General features: G+C 51.5%; 1 protein-coding gene across 1 annotated transcript in view; it reads right to left on the bottom strand.

Annotated features, from left to right (window-relative positions):
- SFRP1 (secreted frizzled related protein 1) overlaps window positions 1-9,079 on the bottom strand; it is a gene marked incomplete at both ends in the record, with an annotated part of 39,515 nt that extends 30,436 nt beyond the window's left edge. The window contains 2 exons of the mRNA XM_080710262.1: window positions 4,496-5,132; window positions 9,020-9,079. Of these exons, the coding sequence (XP_080566388.1) occupies window positions 4,496-5,132; window positions 9,020-9,079 (697 nt within the window). The remainder of the gene's footprint in view (window positions 1-4,495; window positions 5,133-9,019) is intronic.
- Window positions 9,080-18,392: the final 9,313 nt, after the last annotated feature.

Raw genomic sequence — 18,392 nt, forward strand, 5'->3', positions numbered from 1 at the left:
GGCCACAGCCGAGTGGGGGTTGGGCGGCGCTGGCGGCTGGGGAGGGCCTTTGAGGCTCTTTCATGAGCCACTGTGAAGTGCTTTGAAGAAGAGGTACTTGTGCATGCCACTGGGCCGGGGGAGGAGCTTCCTCCAAGCCTCTGCCACTGCAATGGGAAGACAGAGAGAAAGAGCTGCAGCGGCCAACCATCGCTACCCTGGTCATCGTCCTCTATAGAGTTCATCGAGGACCCAGGAACTCACTAGCACATTGTAAGTGGTCCGCCCCAGCAGTGCATAGGAGGCCCCAGCGGGCTACAGCTGAAGAGCAAAGAGCAGTCAGGCCGAGACCAAGGCCTAGCCGGGCAGACAGCCTGGTGGGCTTTGGTGTGCTGCGTACCTCTGTTCTGTCCCCTCTCCAGTGACTTCTGCAGCAGCGTCTCCCTCTCCCTTCAGCCTCCAGATGACAACGAAGTGGACAAAGCCCCCCAAGGGTGGAAAAGGCAGGAGCCGTCACCTGAGGGTCCCCGCAGTCCCAGCAGAGTCCAGGCCCCTTAGTTTGTGGTGATTAGAAGACCCCTCTTCCACCTGTATTCTGCACCCAGCACCAACAAACTTCCAGATTCTCTGTGCAGCAAGAACCACGCAGCAAAGCTCAAAGTGAAATGGCTGTTTTGGGGCCAGATGTTGGAAATACGTGTTGCACCCAGAACTTGTGATTGGGTTCTGGAGGGAATGTTTTGTGACAGAAAGAAAAACAAAACTCACCCCATCCTGGTTTTGCATTCTGGTCCTTGCTTCCATCGGGAGAATAAAAGGGAGAAGTCTCACCATACAAAAAAGACTAGGTTACCCATACCGAGAGAGTGAACTGTGCTTTTCAGCTGTTTTTTTTTTTTAGTTTTGGGGGGGTGGTTTTCTTTTTTTATTGGGGGGGTGTTTTGGGTACTGGGGATTCTACTTCTGAGCTACACCCCAACACTTTTCATTTCTTATTTTTTGAACCAGTCTTATTAAGTTTCTGAGGCTGGCCTGGAACCTGCGATCCTCCTGTCTCAGCCTTCCAAATTACTGGAATTACAGGTGTGCGCCACCAGGCCTGGGCCTGTTTTGTTTTCTAAGTAGAAGTTATTACATTGCAAGGTTCTAAGTTAACCAAACAAAGAGCAAGGTCAGAGAAATCTGAATCTAGAGGCCACTGTCTCTGTCCCTACACGCACACACATGCACACACACACTGCAGCTCCTCTGAGTCCCTGATCCCACTGGCAGCCCAAGGCTCTGCAGCTCAGGGCCACCTCACGCAGTCAGTTACATTTGGACTCAGAGGACTCTCCACAGCAAGAGCTCCCGGGGGTGAGCTCTGGGTTTCCAATATAGCTTTCCCTGGGCTTGAATCTTCTTACAATCAGATTTAGGAGCAGTTTCACCCAGAGGAAGGAGGAGGAATGCGTCTACAATTAATCTTCGCCTCCTCGCGAGTCCTTGGGGCCTCGAGGGCTGTCTGGGGAGGAGAAATCTCTCCGAGCTTTCCTTTGAGCAATAGAACTAAATCACTGATACATAGAACAGCGTGTTTAAAATAATCTATAAAGCAAATGAACAGACAACTAAAAGATCTTGTATTTTATTCATATTTAAGGGAGAATAGAGGAGTCAGCCCAACATCAGAATCAAGAACAAGTGAACTCTTAGCCAGTCAAGATGGCACATTCATACAATCTCAGTAATTGGGAGGCTGAGACAGGAGGATCGAAGGTTCGAGGCCAGCCTTAGCAAGCCAGCAAGACCCTGTTTCAAAATAAAATAAGGCTGGGGTATAGCTTGGAGGTAGAACACCCATGGCTTCAATCCCAAGTACCAAAAAATAAAAATAAAAAGATAAGTGAACTCTTAAAAGTCAAAGCACACACGCACACAGAGCAGACCCTAGCTAACGCACTGAGTGATGGGGAAGGGTCACTGTAGATGGCTGTAGGGGGAGCAAGGGCACGGTGCCCTCTGAAATCTGTGACTAAACCGGCCAGGCTGGCTGAGCACAAACATGCCTACACAATAACGGCACCAAACTAAACGTGCTCACTCCTACAATTCCAATCACTGAAACCTGGCAGGGAAGGCAACAGTTTATTGGCCTGGAAGTATAACAGGTCTAATGTGAACATAAGGTTTAGAAATCACTTTCCTGGGAAAGGAGCAACTACCTCTCCTGTAACAGAAGCTGAGGAGGCTTGGGCAGCCGACTTTGGGGAGGAAAAAAAAAATGCTTTTTGACTTATTTCTCATTATTGGGCTTATTCTTAACAACAAAGGCACTGGCCAATACCAGAAAGACTGTATGTATATGTCCAAGTATATGAACCGAAACCACCCTAAAGTATGCACAGACATGACCCTGGGTTGAAACCTTGGTTTGGATTTGAAAGAATAAGAAAAAATAAAAGCCAGCAAGGTAATACATGCCTTAAATCCCAGTACTTGGGAGGCTGGGACAAAGGGACCATAGATTGGAGGCCAGCCTTGGCAATTTAGCAAGATCCTGTTTCAAAAAGTAAAATAAAATAGGATGGGAGTGTATGTAGCTCAGAAGCAGAATGCCCCTGGGTTCAATCCCCAGTATAAAACAAAAGAAGGAAGAGAAGGAAAAAGGGTACACGAGGAAAAGCCTAATACAGGCCACGGCACTTATCTCTCACTCAAAGACATCAGTTCTTGTCCTGGAGCCATCGGTCAGATTTTGAGGCAGTCTGGTCTGGTCTGTCTCAACCTGCCTCCACCCTGCACGCACGCACGCGCGCGCGCGCACACACACACACACACACACACACACACACTGGCCCTGCTGTAGCACTGGGAAATGTGTGCCCTCACAGGACACCTTTCACCAAAACCCCTCCAAGTCTCACTCTAATTTGCCTATTTTGGTTTCACTGAGAGCTGGTCCTAGGAGAATGACTATTTGAACCCAGAACATGGGTGCGCTGGATGAGTGTTGTTGCAGCCTCCACCAGGCAAAGGAATCCAGGAGTCAGCAAGGCTGAGTTCCCCACGCTGCATCACAGCTTTCGGGATGGTTGACTGGGGGGGGGGGGTGTTCCCTATCAGCCTGCGCGCCAGCCAGTCTCCCCACCTCTGCTTGCACACCCACTACCTTCCACAAAGCTGCTCCCACTTTCTCTCCACCGATGTCCCAGAAAGAGGCAATCTTCAGCGGCCGTTGGGAATGGGCCAGCCCAAGCAAAGCTGACCACAGCCGCTCGCCGCAAGCCCAGCTAAGCCCCAGCTGGCCGAGGAGAAGGAAACCTCAGTGGGCTGCAGCGATGGGTCCCTACCAACCAAACACAAGTGCCCAAGTGCCATGTCTCCCAAAGTTGTCCTGCCCTATGCCAGGGCCAGAAGCCCATGCCACTCGATGCCGGCCAGTTGGAGCCACGTTCCTACCCAGATTAAGCACTGAGCATTCAAGGTGCTCTGGGTCCCTTTCCCCACATCTGCCTCCAACCTCATTCAGGGGAGATAGGGGTGGCTGCTCACTCCTCTTTTTAGAATTAATAACGGAGGTGAAACACAGGGCACACTCAGAGAAGATAAATTTTACGCCCTCATCAAAAAGCCCTCAGGAGGTGGGAGGTGCTAAGCACACCTCAGGCAGGGCATCCCCTATCTAGACCGCACCTCTGAGAATCCTCTCTGCTTTGCATGAATTCAGGGTAGAAGCCATTCTTACAAATGCCGGGCCACCCGCCTGTGGCACTTTTGTTTTAGGGTTTTTTTTTTTTTTGGGGGGGGGTAACTTTTTTTTCCGTCCCATTCAAGAACTGCACTTTAAATGGGAGGGAGTGAGAGGCACCTCAGGTCCCGGGCTGATAAGAATCTGCAGAGTCCAATTTGCAGCCCCTCCTCCCCGTGGAGGAAGGAACAATGAGCTAATTACACTTTTATCTTTCTAATTACCTGGGGATTTTGCAAATGAGGGAAGCAGGGGGTACCCAGGGGTGAGAAAGAGATTTCCCATCTCTAAACCTCCTAAGGGCAGTGCTGTTTACTAAAAGGGAAGAAGAAACGGAAAACCCCAGTCTCTAAACTTCTCTCTCTCTCTCCTCTTCTCCCTCTCCCTCTCCCCTTACGCAGCAGTCCTGGGACTCCTCAGAGAACGACCGGCTAAAAAGAAGTTTAGCTGCGACCCCGTGGAAAGAAAGCTGCGCCTCGCATTCTTTCGGCCTTCCTGGGTTTTGGACACTTGGGAGTCTGGGGTTTTCCTACCGCAGCATCCTGGCTCGGATGTTAAAAACTTTGGATGCGGACTGATACCCTCCTGGAAGACCGGCGCGCTCGCCCTCCTTCTACTTAAAGCGCAGTAACTTTGTCCCAGTTGTGGAAAGGGCGCCGGGGATCCCAAGAAGAGCCGCGACCGACCCCGCGGGCGGAGGCCGGGGGCCGCGGGCACCTGGACGTCGGGTGCGCACCTGGACGGCGCGGTCCGGGCGCTCGGCGGGGGCCGTCGGGGGGCCCTTACCTTGGGGCCTGGAGGCCTCGGTGGCATTGGGCGGGGTCATGGCGATGCAGACGTCCCCCTCGGGGAACTTGTCGCACTTGAGCATCTCGGGCCAGTGGAAGCCGAAGAACTGCATGACCGGCTCGCAGGCGTCGCGCACGGCCTCGCAGAGCCAGCGGCACGGGTAGATGGGCCGGTCGAGGCAGACGGGCGCGAAGAGCGCGCACAGGAAGACCTGGGTGCCCATGTGGCAGTTCTTGTTGAGCAGGGGCACCCAGCTGCTGGCCTGCTGCTTCACCTCGGCCATGCTCTCGTGCTCCAGGAGGTTGGGCAGCACCATCCTCTTGTAGCCCACGTCGTGGCACAGCCGCAGGTCGGCCGGGATGTCCACGCACTGCGGCGGCTTGGTGTAGAAGCGGCCGCCGGGGTAGGCGCCCACGTCGGACTGGAAGCTCACGTAGTCGTACTCGCTGGCCGAGCCCGCGGCCAGCAGCGCGGCGGCCAGCGCCAGCAGCGCCCCGGCCCCGCGGCGGCCCATGCTCGGCGGCGTCCGCTGCCCGCGCCCCGCGCCCCGCCGCAGCCTCGGGTCTGGGACAAAGGCGCCGGCCTGGGCGTCCCGGGCGCGCGTGCGGTCTCCGCCGGGCCGCCTGGCTGCGCGCTGCGCGCGGGACGGCGGCGGCGCGGCTGCGGGACACCTCCCGGCCGCGCTCCAGGGCGCCCGGCCCGCCGGCCCGCGCGGCCAATCAGCGCCCGGCCCCGCGCGCCGCGCGCCCGCCCCCCGCCCCGCCGCCGGCCAATCGCGGCGCGCGCGAGCGCCGGGGCTCGGCGAGCGAGCGGCGGGTCGACACCCCTCGGGGAGCAGAACCCAAAATAAATAAATAATGGGCCGCGGGGAGCCCGGAGCAGAGAAGGGCGCGGGGGAAGGGGCAATCGGTGCGGGCGTGGGCGGGCGACGAGGACGCGTGACGCTGGGGTTCACTGGGGTTCACTGTGGAGAAGCCGGGAGCCTTCGCCACACTTGCAAATTCACATTACGCAGACTGGTTTCTTTTGAACGCTGCGCCCGAACTTCGGGCAGCGGCGCAGCAGTCCAGCAACTGCGCTCCGAGGTTTGGTGTTTGTAGCTACAGTATAAAGAGCGGCCGTCTCTCTAGACGGCTAGCTGGAGATTGGGAGAGCTGAATCGAGGGACCAGGGTCGCTTTTAAGTCCCCAGCGAGGCCCCTGGGCTCCTGGGAAGACAGGAGATGTGGCGCTGGAGCCTTTTGCTGTATTCGAAATGCAGTTTCTTCCGCAGCGGAGCAACCAGATAGTGGCCCTGGACAGCACTGAATCTCTCCGTGTGGTGGTGGTGGGGCTGTTACACTTTTTTTTTTTTTTTCCGTACTAGGGATGGAACCCAGGGGCAATCTACATTCTGAGCTACACCCCCAGCTCTATTTTTTTTATTATTCTTTATTTGGAAACAGGGTTTCACTGATTTGCAAAGGGCCTCACTAAGTAGCTGAGGCTGTCTGCGAACCGTGATCTCAGCCTCCCAAATGCTGGGATTACAAGCGTGCGCCACCACACCCGGCTTGTTACACTTCTTTAGTACACCAAATTTATTTATGATACTGGGAATTGAACTTTGTGGTGCACTGCCTCTGACCTACACCCCCAGCCCTATTTTATTTTTTTATTGCAAAAGAGGGTCTTTCTAAATCGCTGAGGCTAGCTGTGAGCCTGCAATCCTCCTGTCTCAGCCTCCCAAGTACTGGAACTACGGGCGTGTGCCACCACGCCTGGCTGCGCCTGGCTCTTTAATAAGTTTTATAAACCCTATTCAAGTCCCAGCCCAGCCAACAGCTCATCTGAGTGAGCAGACCTATGCACACTGACATGTTTGTGGTGCAGAAAGCCAACTCATTAAAAACACATGTGCGCTTATCAGTGTGGTTTGTGCAAATACCAAGTCCCCAGCTCCAACACATTCTACATACAGACCCCGTCCAGGGATCTCCAGTAAAAACCAAAGGTTCCCACTAAGGCAGAAGCCGGAGGACAGTAGGAACAGAAACACCGGGTTGCCTCAGGACAGTCTAGTAGCCACCCTCCACCTTCAGGTTCCTGAGAATTCTCTGCCTGCTTCAAACGTTCCCCGGGAGGGAGGGTCAAGTTCCAGAGAGCTGGGCTGTGGGCATGGCTCGTCTTCCAGGACAGGAGACAACAGCAAGTGGTTCGTGGAGTTCACGGGTCTCTGCACACTTGTGAGCTTGGGTGGGCGCAGGAGAGCGGGGATGCTGAGAACTCACGCCTGAGCCATGGGACGCCACCCCAAGTGGCAAAGGGGCCACAGGTCTGAGCTCTCAGGACAGAACACCGTGAGGCACTGCAGTCTGACCAGCTCATCTGGAAAGTTCTAAGCAAAGCTTGCTTTGGCCTCTGCAGACCTAACTTCTTAGTGGACAGAGTCCAAGGAAACTACTGGAGTTTGTAAAGAAGCGGGCTATGTTCTTAAAGCAGTTGTGCCCGCCAGAGGTTGTGCGTCCACTGTGTATACAGAAAGTGTCTGCAGATGGTCAGCTTCTCTGTCCTCTCTAAGCCAACCAAAACTGCCTCAGAGCCAGAGGGGCTGAAATACCCGGCCAGACTTCGGATAGCCAAGGGTTAATCCCAAAACAATTGGTAGTGCGGGGCCTGAGGGGCTGGGGGAGACAGACATTCCTCACTGAGAATAGACTGCAGGAGACCAGGCAACTGTGGGAGGGAGAGAAAACCCTGTGTTTGGTGGAGGTCCTTTCCTCTCCCCAGGCCCCACACCAAATGCGTCTGTGTGCTCATTCATGGAAAGATTGATGTTTCCAGATAACCTGCTCTTGCCAAAACCCAGACTCAGCCGACCCCTCCCCCATTGGCACGATTGTGCCAGGTGGTAGGAGGAGGACTTTGGTCAACCCACCCTTAAAATTCTGGAAATTCATCCTGACGACCACCTCCACCCGCCCTCAAGTCAGGAGTTGCTCTCACAGACCCATTTGTGGGAGGGCCCTGCCTGTGACTGGTCACCACAAGTTGACTCTGAGCACCCCAAGCCAGTTCCCCCCCCCCAGTCTCCCATTCAGAGGTGAGCCCTCTGGGCTCTGCCAGGGACACGGTTGTCTCCGGGGAGCATTGGTATTAGTAGATCAGAATCCTACATCTGGTACATTTCTGCCTTCCTCCGTGCCCCAGCTGAAAAGGAAGGACTGAGTCTCATTTCCCTGATAGACTCTGATCCCCGCTTGGGACTTGGGGAAATGCCCACTGGTAGTTTGTATCCTGTAGACAGCACCTGGGCAGCAGACTGAAGCCTCTTTGAATTTTAGAGGCACATACAGTCCTTTCGCACATCATCAAAACTTTATACGTCAAAATCCAGTCTCCCTTTCTATAATGGTGTGTGTGAGTGTGTGTGTGTGTGTGTGTGTGTGTGTGTGTGTGTGTGTGTCTACACATACAGGAGAAAGTTCTAGGAAAAAAGCTCTTTAAAGTACTAGTGACTTAAGCTGGGCGTGGTGGCGCATGCTTATAATCCCAGTACTTAGGAGGCTGAGACAGGAGGATGGCGCATGTTCAAAGCCAGCCTCAGTTACTCAGTGAGGCTCTCAGCAACTTAGTGAAACTCAGTTTCCAAACAAAATATAAAATAGTTCTGGGAGTGTAGGCTGGAGGTAGAAAGCTGCTGGGTTCCATTTCCAGTAGTGCACACAAAAAACGTACGATTAACTCAGCTCCCAGAAACCAGGGGTCCTGAGCATGAGACTGCGGGCCAGGAGAACCCCAGGCCTCTCTCCTCCAGTGATTGAAATGAACTGGGGCAAGCACAGCTTAAAGCTTCCTGGTTAAAGGAAGTTCTGACAGTCACACACTGCCAGGTGTCCACACCTAACAACTGAAAGTGGGTTCCTGGATCCTCCACAATGCCAGCTTCATGAGGGTTTCTTCAGTGTCCCCATGGCTGGGAGCTCATTATTTGGCCAAGCAGGTTCACCAGGGGCCTCCGAGAGCCTACCTGGTGGCCTCTTCCCGTGCATAGGGCTTAAGACTGGGAAGAAGAAGCCTTCCCAGCCCATCACTCCCATTCTTTCCATTATCATATCATTAGTGATTTTTTTTTAACTCGCCATACCTGGGAGGGTGAGACAGGAGGATTGCACGTTTGAGGCCAGCCTCAGCTACTTTGCAAAACCCTCGGCAACTTAGCAACATCCAGTTTCAAAATAAAAAATAAATAAACGGGGGTATAGCTCAGAGGTCTCTTCCTGCAGTCTCTCCTCAGTACATACAAAAAAAAAAGCTCCCCAATGACCACTGCAGGACAGGTCTTGTTTGTGGCTGGTGTTAGCAGATCTAGTACACTGGGGCCCAGAGTCAGCAAACACAGCTCTGGCCCCTATTCTGCTCCTAAGAGATGCTGGAGAGCACACTTCAGCCCTCCCTGTGGCTCTGGCATCCTCTCCTGCAAAGCCGAGCTCTATTGCCAGCCTCCGGGAGTCGAAGCTGTGAGTTCTCAGTCTGGGCTTACAGGACACTGCACAGGCTTGCGCCAGAGCCCCAAAGCAAAGTCCAGGTAGCGCAGTGACATCCCTGATGGGACAGGCTTTTATTTCACCCCACAGTGTACGGGGCCTGAGTCCCTGACTCCCAAGAACTGACCAGACTTGCTGCTGAGCTTTGCAAATGTGGAAGAAATCTTTCTTTTGTTTTACTTTATTTTTTGCTACTGGGAATTGAACCCAGAAGCATTCTACCTCCAAGCTGCATATACTCCAAGCCCTATTTTACTTTTTATTTTGAAATAGGCTCTTACTAAGTTGCTGAGGCTTGCCTGGAACCTGTGATCCTCCTGTCTCAGCTTCCCAAGTGCTAGGATTATAGGTGTGTACTACCACACCCAACATGGGGGAATTTTTAAAAAAAATTGGAGTGAAAGGCAAATTTCAACCCCACCTGTTCCCAGTATGAGTGTCCCTTTGCCCCATTTTTTTTTCTTGTTTTTTGGTACTGAGGATTGAACTCAGGGGTGTTCTATCTCTGAGCTTCTCTCCCAACCCTTTTTATTTTCATTTTGAAACAAGGTCTCACTAAGTTGCCGAGGGTCTTACTACGTTTCTGAGGCTATCCTTGAACCTACGATCCTCCTGTCTCAGCCTCCCCAAGTGCTGGGATTCCAGGTGTGCACCACCACATCCGGCTCCCCCGTTCCATTCTAGACACTGCTGGAGCCTTTGCTGCTTTGGGTCATGGCCACCACATTGAGGCAACCCACTTCCTTTCCTAGAGGAAAGCTCTGTTCCCTGTAATTGCTGCCCAGGAGGCCATCCTTCTAGCGGCTTCCACCCTCAGCCAGCGGCAGGGGCCTCGTGAAAGCCACAGGGACAGTCTCTGCTTCTCTGCTCAGGTGGACACATCGACCCACTCTCCAGGTGAGACTTTGTCAAAGTGGGCTTTACCATTTCTACTCATTCATGAATGTAGTAATTGATTTATAAGTATATAAATTATAAATTTGCATATTATCTTCCAGAAAGGAAAGATACAAAAGTAAAAGGCATAATTTAGGATGACTTTTATTGTAGGTATTGAGAATTGAATCCAGGGCATTCTACCTATGTCCCCAGTTCTTTTATTTATTTTTTTTTATTTCGAAACAGGGTCTTGCTAAGTTGCCAAGGCTGGCTTCAATCAAACCTGCAATCCTCCTGTCTCAGCCTCCCAAGGGCTGAAATGACAAGCGGGCAACACTATGTGAGGCCTAGCATGGCTTTTAAACTGAAGCAGAACTATTTAATTGACTATTTCTCTAACTCAAACCCTCACAGCATTTATTTATTTTTTTTTTATTTTTATTTTTTTTTTGGTGGTACCAGGGATGGAACCCAGGGGCTTTCTACCTCCAGGCTATACTCCCAGACCTATTTTCTATTTTATTTGGAAACAGGGTCTCACTAAGTTGCTGAGAGCCTCACTAAGTAGCTGAGGCTGGCTCCGAACCTGTGCGACCCTCCTGTCTCAGCCTCCCAAGTGCTGGGATTACAAGCGTGCGCCACCACGCCCGGCCCTCACAGCATTGTGAACTGTCCACAGGGCAAAGCCCAGACCCAGCAGATGCCAAGTCTTGCTCTTTGACGTCTCCACCCCTCACCCCCAGGTGGGGGGCAAGGAGAGCCCTGGGCTCCCCGGCCTCGCTCCTCAGCAGCTTGCAGTTCACACACAGTCTGCAGCCGCTGTCCCGCCCCCAATGCCCTCCGTCGCTCTCACACACGCTCTGCGTAGGGTTCCCGGCATTTGCAAATAAAAATATACGGTGCCCAGGAAAACCTGAATTTCAGATAAGCAAGGAATGATTTATAGTAGAAGTATGTCCTGTGCAACACTTGGGACATCCTTATATTAAAATAATTTCTTAGCCAGGCGCGGTGGTCCGTGCCTATACTCAATCCCAGTCTTTATGAGGATGAGACAAGAAGAATTTCAACTCAAGGCCGGCCTCATCAACTTAGTGAGGCCCTGTTTCAAAATAAATAAATAAATAAATAAATAAATAAATAAATAAATAAATAAAAGGTCTGGGGTTGTATTTTAGGAGTAAAATGCCCCTAGGTTCAGTCCCCAGTATAAAAAAATATTGTTTATCTAGGATTTCTATTTTACTGAGCATCCTGTACTGGATCTGGCACACCCACCATTCCTCCCTCTAGGTCACCCCCTCCAGGCAGCCATGCCTGACCACCTCTCCACCACCTTCCCCCTCCCCTGCCACATCAGGGGCCCCTCCTCCCCGTGTACACAGCATTACAGCACTCTCGACTTTGTTGACTTCTGGGCTTATGCTAAGGGCTGTGACTTTTGGAGAGCCAGGACCTTGATGGTTTGGTCTGGCCCATCCCTGTGTCCCCAGCATCTAGCATCTAGCCCAGGGCCAGGCACGCGTCAAATGCTCAGAATGCCCCTCCACCCCAGCCAGTCAGTGTGTGGCGAGGGAGGCAGGGTGTGAGATGCGGAAGCCACGGGGCATTGTGCGTGAGTGCTGCTCACAGACCAAGGCGGAAGGAAGCACAAATAGTGCACGGATTTTTTTTTAGGAAAAAAGATTTCTTTCCTAGATCTGAATCCTAAAGGAACAGGCCTCAGCACCGCGTAAGATCGTGGAGTATGGGTATTCATACTGGCTCTCTTCCCTCCCCAGAGCAAACCCCGGGCTGCGCCCATTCGGCTGCACAGGGAGGAAGGGAGGCGGGTGGGCTCCTGAATGCAGCTGCCAGCTCTGGGAGAAGAGCGGAGCTTCCTGAACATTCGGCCTGACCACTCACTCTTCCTGCAGTGCCAGGCTGTATAAAAACAGGGACTAACTGGGCGTGGTGGCGCTTGCCTATAACCCTGGTACTTGGGAGGCGGAGACAGGTTCAAAGGCAGCCTACACAACTTAACAAAACGCAGACTCAAAGCAAGAAAGGGCTGGGGTTGTAGCTCAGTGGTAGAGTCCCCTGAGCTCAATCCCCAATACTGCGAAACAGTAAATAAAAATGCAAAACATAGTCCCAGCCTCCCGGAGGCTCCCTTGAGGGAAGCAAGCTGCAGACCCCGGGCTCCATTCAGAATGAGCTGAAGCCTGCTTTGCGCCAAAAACCTCAGTGGGCGCTCACCCACAGGAGCCGCGTCGCCTTCTCAGCCAGCCACCGAGGCGTGGAGGAGCGTTAGTTCTAAAGAAATGAGAGCAAGAGCATAAGAGGCCCCAAGCCCCAGAACCAAAAAGTGGAGGAACTGAGCTCACCAATGCCTGTCATCCCAGTAGGTGAGGGCTGAGAGAGGAGAACCACAAGGTCAGGGCCAGCCTCTGATACTTAAGTGAAACCCTGTTTCAAAATGAAGCATTTTTAAAAGGGGGAGAGGACTAAATTTAGGTGTAACTTGGAAGTGGAATGCCCCTAGATTCAATCTCTAGATAAGAAAGAAGAAAGAAAGAAAGAAAGAAAGAAAGAAAGAAAGAAAGAAAGAAAGAAAGAAAGAAAGAAAGAAAGAAGAGGCTAGTACCTAGAATGCTGGGGCTCTGGAGGCCTCTGACAGCACCTGGGACCTGGGAGCCAGAGGATTGAAGAGGGCCCTGGGTGTGACGCGAGGTGCCAGGCCCTGGCTCCCGGGCTCAAGGCCACGCATGGCAGCTGAGCAGGAGACTCGGCCTGTAGGAAGCCCTTCCCCTTGGTCATCCCAGGCAGTGAAAGTGAAGTGGCACTTGCTTTGGTGACAGGAGGCCTGGAATCTGCCAGCTTTGAAGAGGACAGACAGTATCCCAGCCTAAGCAGTGTCCCCAAGGAACCATGTGCTTATTTACCTAACCCTTCATGGCAGGCACACCAGACTGTCTACCGCCTTTCTGAAGGGTTTGGACAGAAAACAACCTGGGTATAAATGAGGTGTTGTCAAGAGGAGGGGGCAACAGTGCCCACCGCTTCTCTCCTCCCCCAGAGAAGAGCCCCCACCCTCAGCTCCAGGCCTGGTACCCTCGCCACCCCCACATCTCCATCCAGAGACCTGCGGGCCCCCTTCCCAGCCTCTCTCTGCCCCCACCATGCCGAGAGTCCCCGTCCAGTCTCTGGCTGCCTTTCTGCAGTGTTTCCAGTTTGCACACTGTGACAGTATCGCATCTGGACTTCACAAAAAATCTTCTAAGCTGGCAGAGACTTTGAGTGTTTCTAGCTGACAGAAGAAAACACCGGTGTTCTGAGTGATGGGCACCTCACCGGCAGCCCAGCCACCAAAGCACCCTGGTGCGGGACAGTGTTGGGTCAGGAGCGCAGATCATTGGATTCTAATTTCTATTGGTTTTTCACTCCCACCGAATGGCTTTCGATCAATGCCAATCCCTGGGGAGAGAGCTCAGGAGCGCACCCTATTGCTAATTCATTTATCAAACTTTTCCAAGAGGCCAGCTATAAGGTAATGATGTTTTTGAAAGAGGAGAGGAAACAGAGGTCTGAGGTCCGGCAAGTGCAGAAGGTCTTGCTGTGGGACCTGGGATGGAAGATGAGTAGGACCACACAGCACATGCCTGCGGGACTTGGGGCTGGGCTCCGCACTGCTGTGAGTCCGTACTGAGTCGCAGAGGGAACGACCATGCTCTGCACAGGCAACCGCCAAGGAACCTGTGCAGCTGACCCGCCAACAGGTAGAGACCCCAAAGAAACTTTCTGGGGGTGAAAAACTTCAGCATTAAACCCGTGAGATCTTCAGCATTAAAATGAATGCCAATGCACAAGAACAGTGGACCAGAAAGATAGAGAGGGCTCAATATATACCCGTGGAGGGCACAGTGTAAGGGTCACTCCAGGATGTAAGGCGAGAGGCCTGTGGTCCTTCCTAGGACCTGGAGGTTGTGACAGCTCCGTGGTCTTTCCAAGGGTGATAATAAAAATGTACAGTGTGGGCACCAACCAATGGATTGCAGACAGACAAAAACTACCTGTGCAGCCTGACCGGTGTGTGCCGGATGGATACACGCCCCCACCCCACGCTGTCTGCAGGGGTAGACAGCGCCCTACAGTCCTCAGGCCCGTGCCTGAGCCCACGTGGGCCCCGCAGGCAGGGCGGTCTTCCCAGCCACCATCCCAGCCTCAGCTAACTCCTCCCTTGCCCAGGCTCTCCCAAAGCCTGCCCAGCCAGGAGAGGGCAGGCTCTGTGCCCCCCAGCACCACAGCTAGCAGCCCCTCTTTTCAAATACTTTTTTTTTGCATGCTTATTATCATATGTCTGGAATTCTTCTAAAAACTTCCTTTTCTTTTTGTTTTTTTGTGGTAGTGGGGACTGAACCCAGGGCATTCTACCTCCAAGTTATACGCCCATTCCCTTTTGATTTTTTGTTTTGAAACAGTCTTCCTAAATTGCTGAGGGCCTTGCTAAATTGCTAAGGCTCTCAATCCTGTGATCCTCCTGTCTCAGCCTCCCAAATACTGGGATTACAGGTGTGTGCCACCATACCCAAATCCAGACCCCTCTTGATAATAGAAACTATATCTTTATCTTTGTATTTCCAGTGTAGCCATGTAGCAGATGAACAATAAACATTCATTCAATGAGTGAACTACTTTCTCAAGAATGGTTTTAGAGCCAGGCACAGTGGTCCATGCATGTCTATCATCCCAGTACTTGGGAGGCTGAGACAAGAGGATAGCAGGTTCAAGACCAGCCTCAGCATTTCAGAACGACTCTCAGTAACCTAGTGAGACCCTGTTTCAGAAAAAAAAATAAAAGGACTGGGAGTGTACCTCAGAGGAAGAATGCCCTTGGGTTCAACCCCCAGTTCCAAAGGGGGAAAAAAGATTTATCTTAGGGCCTGACTCTGACCAATCAGAATGAAGTGGAAGTTGGTAAGTAAAAATGTATAAAACTGAAAACCTGAGTCGGGCGTGGTGGCGCACGCTTGTAATCCCAGCATTTGAGAGGCTGAGACAAGAGGATCGCGGTTCGTGGCCAGCTTCGGCTACTTAGTAGGCCTTTTGCAGCTCAGTGATACCTTGTTTGAAAATAAAGAATAAAAGCCGGGCATGGTGGCGCACGCTTGTCATCCCAGCATTTGGGAGGCTGAGACTGGAGGATCGCGGTTCGCGGTCAGTCTCAGCTACTTAGTGAGGCCCTGCGCAACTAAGTGAGACCCGGTTTCAAAATAAAGAATAAAAAGTAGGGCAGGGGCTGTAGCTCGGAGGTCAAATGCCCCTGGGTTCTATCCCCAGACCCGAAAAAAAAAAAAAGAATAAAAAATAGGGCTGGGATGTAGCCCAAAGGTAGAATGCCCCTGGGTTCCATCCCCAGTACCAAAAAAAAAAAAAAAAAAAAAAAAAAACTAAAAGCCTGCACCATCTTCTTCTCACCTGGGATTAGTATTAGTATGTAACACCACGAGGAATAGCAGCTATCTTCAACCCTGAGACCTTCAGCATTAAAATAAATGCCAACACACAAGAACAGGGGAGTAGAAAGATAGAAAGAACCTGGGTCATAAACCAGCACTGGGGCACACACCTGTAATCCCAGTACTGAGGAGGCTGAGATGGGAAAACCACAGGTTCCAGGCCAGCCTCAGCCACTTAGCGAGCCCCTGTTTCAAAATAAAAAGTGAAAAAGGCTGGGGGTGCAGCTTGGAGGTAGAATGCCCTCAGTTCAATCCCCAGTACCATAAACAAAGAAGCAAAGAAGCAAACAAAACCCGGAATGAAATGAGGACTCCAGCTGGCTGAATCTATTCTTGCTAAATGTGTTTCTTTTTTATTTTATTATTATTATTTTTTGGAGCTACTGAGAATTGAATCCAAGGGTTGTAAGTGCCTCTGAGCTACACCTCTAGCCTTTTTTTTTTTTTTTTTTTTTTTTGGTGGTACTGGGGTTCCTGGAAGCCCTTCTACTTCCTGGGCTACACTCCCAGACCTATTTTATTTTTTAGAAACAGGATCTCCTAAGCCAGCACGGCTGGCTCCGAACCTGCACAATCCTCCTGTCTCTGCCTCCCAAACGTGGGGATTACAAGCGTGCGCCACCATGCCCGGCCACCTCTAGCCTTTTAATTATTATTTTTTTATTTTGAAACGGAGCCTCGCTACCTTGCTGAGTGTGGTCTTGAACCTGAGATCCTCCTGTGTCCTCCTCTTGCTGGCACCACAGGCATGCACCACCGTGCCCATCTTGAACGTGGCTTTTCTCATTGCTCGGCTTTGCCCAGGCTGGTTCTTCCCCGCGTCTGTGCAGCTGGGACGAGCTGTCACTGCCTGTGACAGCCAGTGGCTGAGGAGATGGAGTGCCTCCTGCTGTGTGTGGCCGCAGTTAGCTTCCTGGGTGTCAGGGCCCTGGAACAAAGGGGCCCAGTAAGTGGGTCTGTCTCTCGCTGATTCCTTGTGAGGGCAGGGGCCCTTGAGCAAGAGGATTTTGAGGGGCAGGGCCACCCTGATCTGCTTCTGCACATTTTTCCCTCAGTGAGCCGGCCTATGAGAAGAATGCACTGAGGGAGGCCCGCAGAGGGGGGTGGTGGAGCCATTCAGAGAAGGGTCTGACTTCAGCTTCCCCTCTGTGGACTGGGCCTCTCTGGTGCTAACAAGGAAGCTGGCAGATACCCATGGCAATGGGTCCTTGGTTTACTCAGTCATCCCTTGTGTATTACTTTATTTTCCATAGTTCCCTTCCTTCCTCCTTTTATCTATCCATCCACCCACCTGTCTGTGTGTCCATCCATCCATCCCCTGTCCGTCCTTCCTCTCATCTATCTATCCATCCTTCCATCCATCTATCCATCGATCCACTCCCAGTATCTGGTAGGCTGAGACAGGAGAATCACAGGTTTGAGGCAGGCATGTAGTAATTTAGTAATTTAGTAATAATTTAGTAATTATAGGCATGTGTTACCATGCCTGGTCATCTGTGTATCTATCTATCTATCTACCTATCCATCCATCCATCCATCCATCCACCCATCCATCCATCCATGTATCTTTTCTTTCTTCTATCTATCTACCCATCTGTCCAGGATACTGTACAAGAATTGTGAAGGAATACATAAGACCAGTTCCTTACTTTTACAAGTTTCCAATATAGGAAGGGGGATAAGACTGATGGCAAGGGGAATAAATTAGTATAAAACCAAGTCCTAGCCGGGCGTGGTGACGCACGCTTATAATCCCAGCGCTTGGGAGGCTGAGACAGGAGGATCACACAGGTTCAAAGCCAGTCTCAGCTACTGAGTGAGGCTCTCAGCAACTTAGTGAGACCCTGTTTCCAAATAAAGTATAGAATAGGTCTGGGAGTATAGCCTAGAGTTGGAAAACCTCATGGGTTCCACCCCCAGTACCACTAAATAGATAAATAAATAAATAAATAAATAAACAAACAAAACCAAGTCCTAGGACTGCTGGGCCACATACTGGAGGACAAGTGGCCATGCATTTGGACAAGGCCTCCTGCTGATGTGGGTCAGAAAGAGGGGCAGCTGAGAGGAACTTGGAGAAACACTTGAGGGGTTTTCAGTGACAGAAAGGGCAAGAAAAAGAAAGAAAAAGAGAAAGGTGGGACGGCTCGTCCTCCAAGGAAAGACAGATCATTGGGTTTGGCCCAGAGCAGGAGCGAGTGAGCGCCAAAGTTGGAGGCTACTGAGTTAAATTGCAGCGGGCCCTGAAGCCGAGATTTGATGCAGTGGGCAGCAGGACCCCACCCAAGGCTCCTGGGTAGGCCGTGGCATCTCCAGAGCTTCACTTTGGGGTCACAATGCTGGCTGATGGCAGCTTCAGCAGGGACCCTTGGAGGCTTCTCTCAGGTGCCCAGTGGGGGACCTGCATGTCTCTCATACCACGGTGGCACACGCTTGTAATCCCAGCATTCGGGAGGCTGAGACAGGAGGATCGCGGTTTGCAGCCAGCCTCAGCTACTTAGTGAGGCCCTTTGGAACTCAGTGAGACCTTCTTTCAAAATAAAAAATAAAAATTAAGGTTTGGAGGTAGAAAGCTCCTGGGTCCCATCCCAAGTACCATAAAAATAAATAAATAAATAAATAAATAAATAAATAAATAAATAAATAGTTAAAAACCCTGGGGGTATAGCTCAGAGGTAGAACCCTTCTAGGCACAATCCCCTCACCAACAAAACAAAACAAAACAAAACAAAACAAAAAAACCCACAAAACAATAACAACAACAAAAAATGACCTTGGCAAAAGAACTTTCTGAGGTCTCCGGGAGGCAGAGTTTACAGTGATTTTTTTTAAACTACAGAAATTTGTTAATTTTTAAAACATGGCCTGTTGCTATTTTGCTCAAGCTGGCCTTGAACTGGTGGGCTTAAGCAATCTTCCTGCCTCAGCCTCCTGCATGCTGGACCACAGATGTGTGTCACCATAAGGATGTGAGGTCAGTGTCATAGAAAGG

This window comes from Muscardinus avellanarius (genome assembly GCF_963383645.1).
Source record: "Muscardinus avellanarius genome assembly, chromosome: 14".
In the NCBI taxonomy this organism is placed as follows: domain Eukaryota; kingdom Metazoa; phylum Chordata; class Mammalia; order Rodentia; family Gliridae; genus Muscardinus; species Muscardinus avellanarius.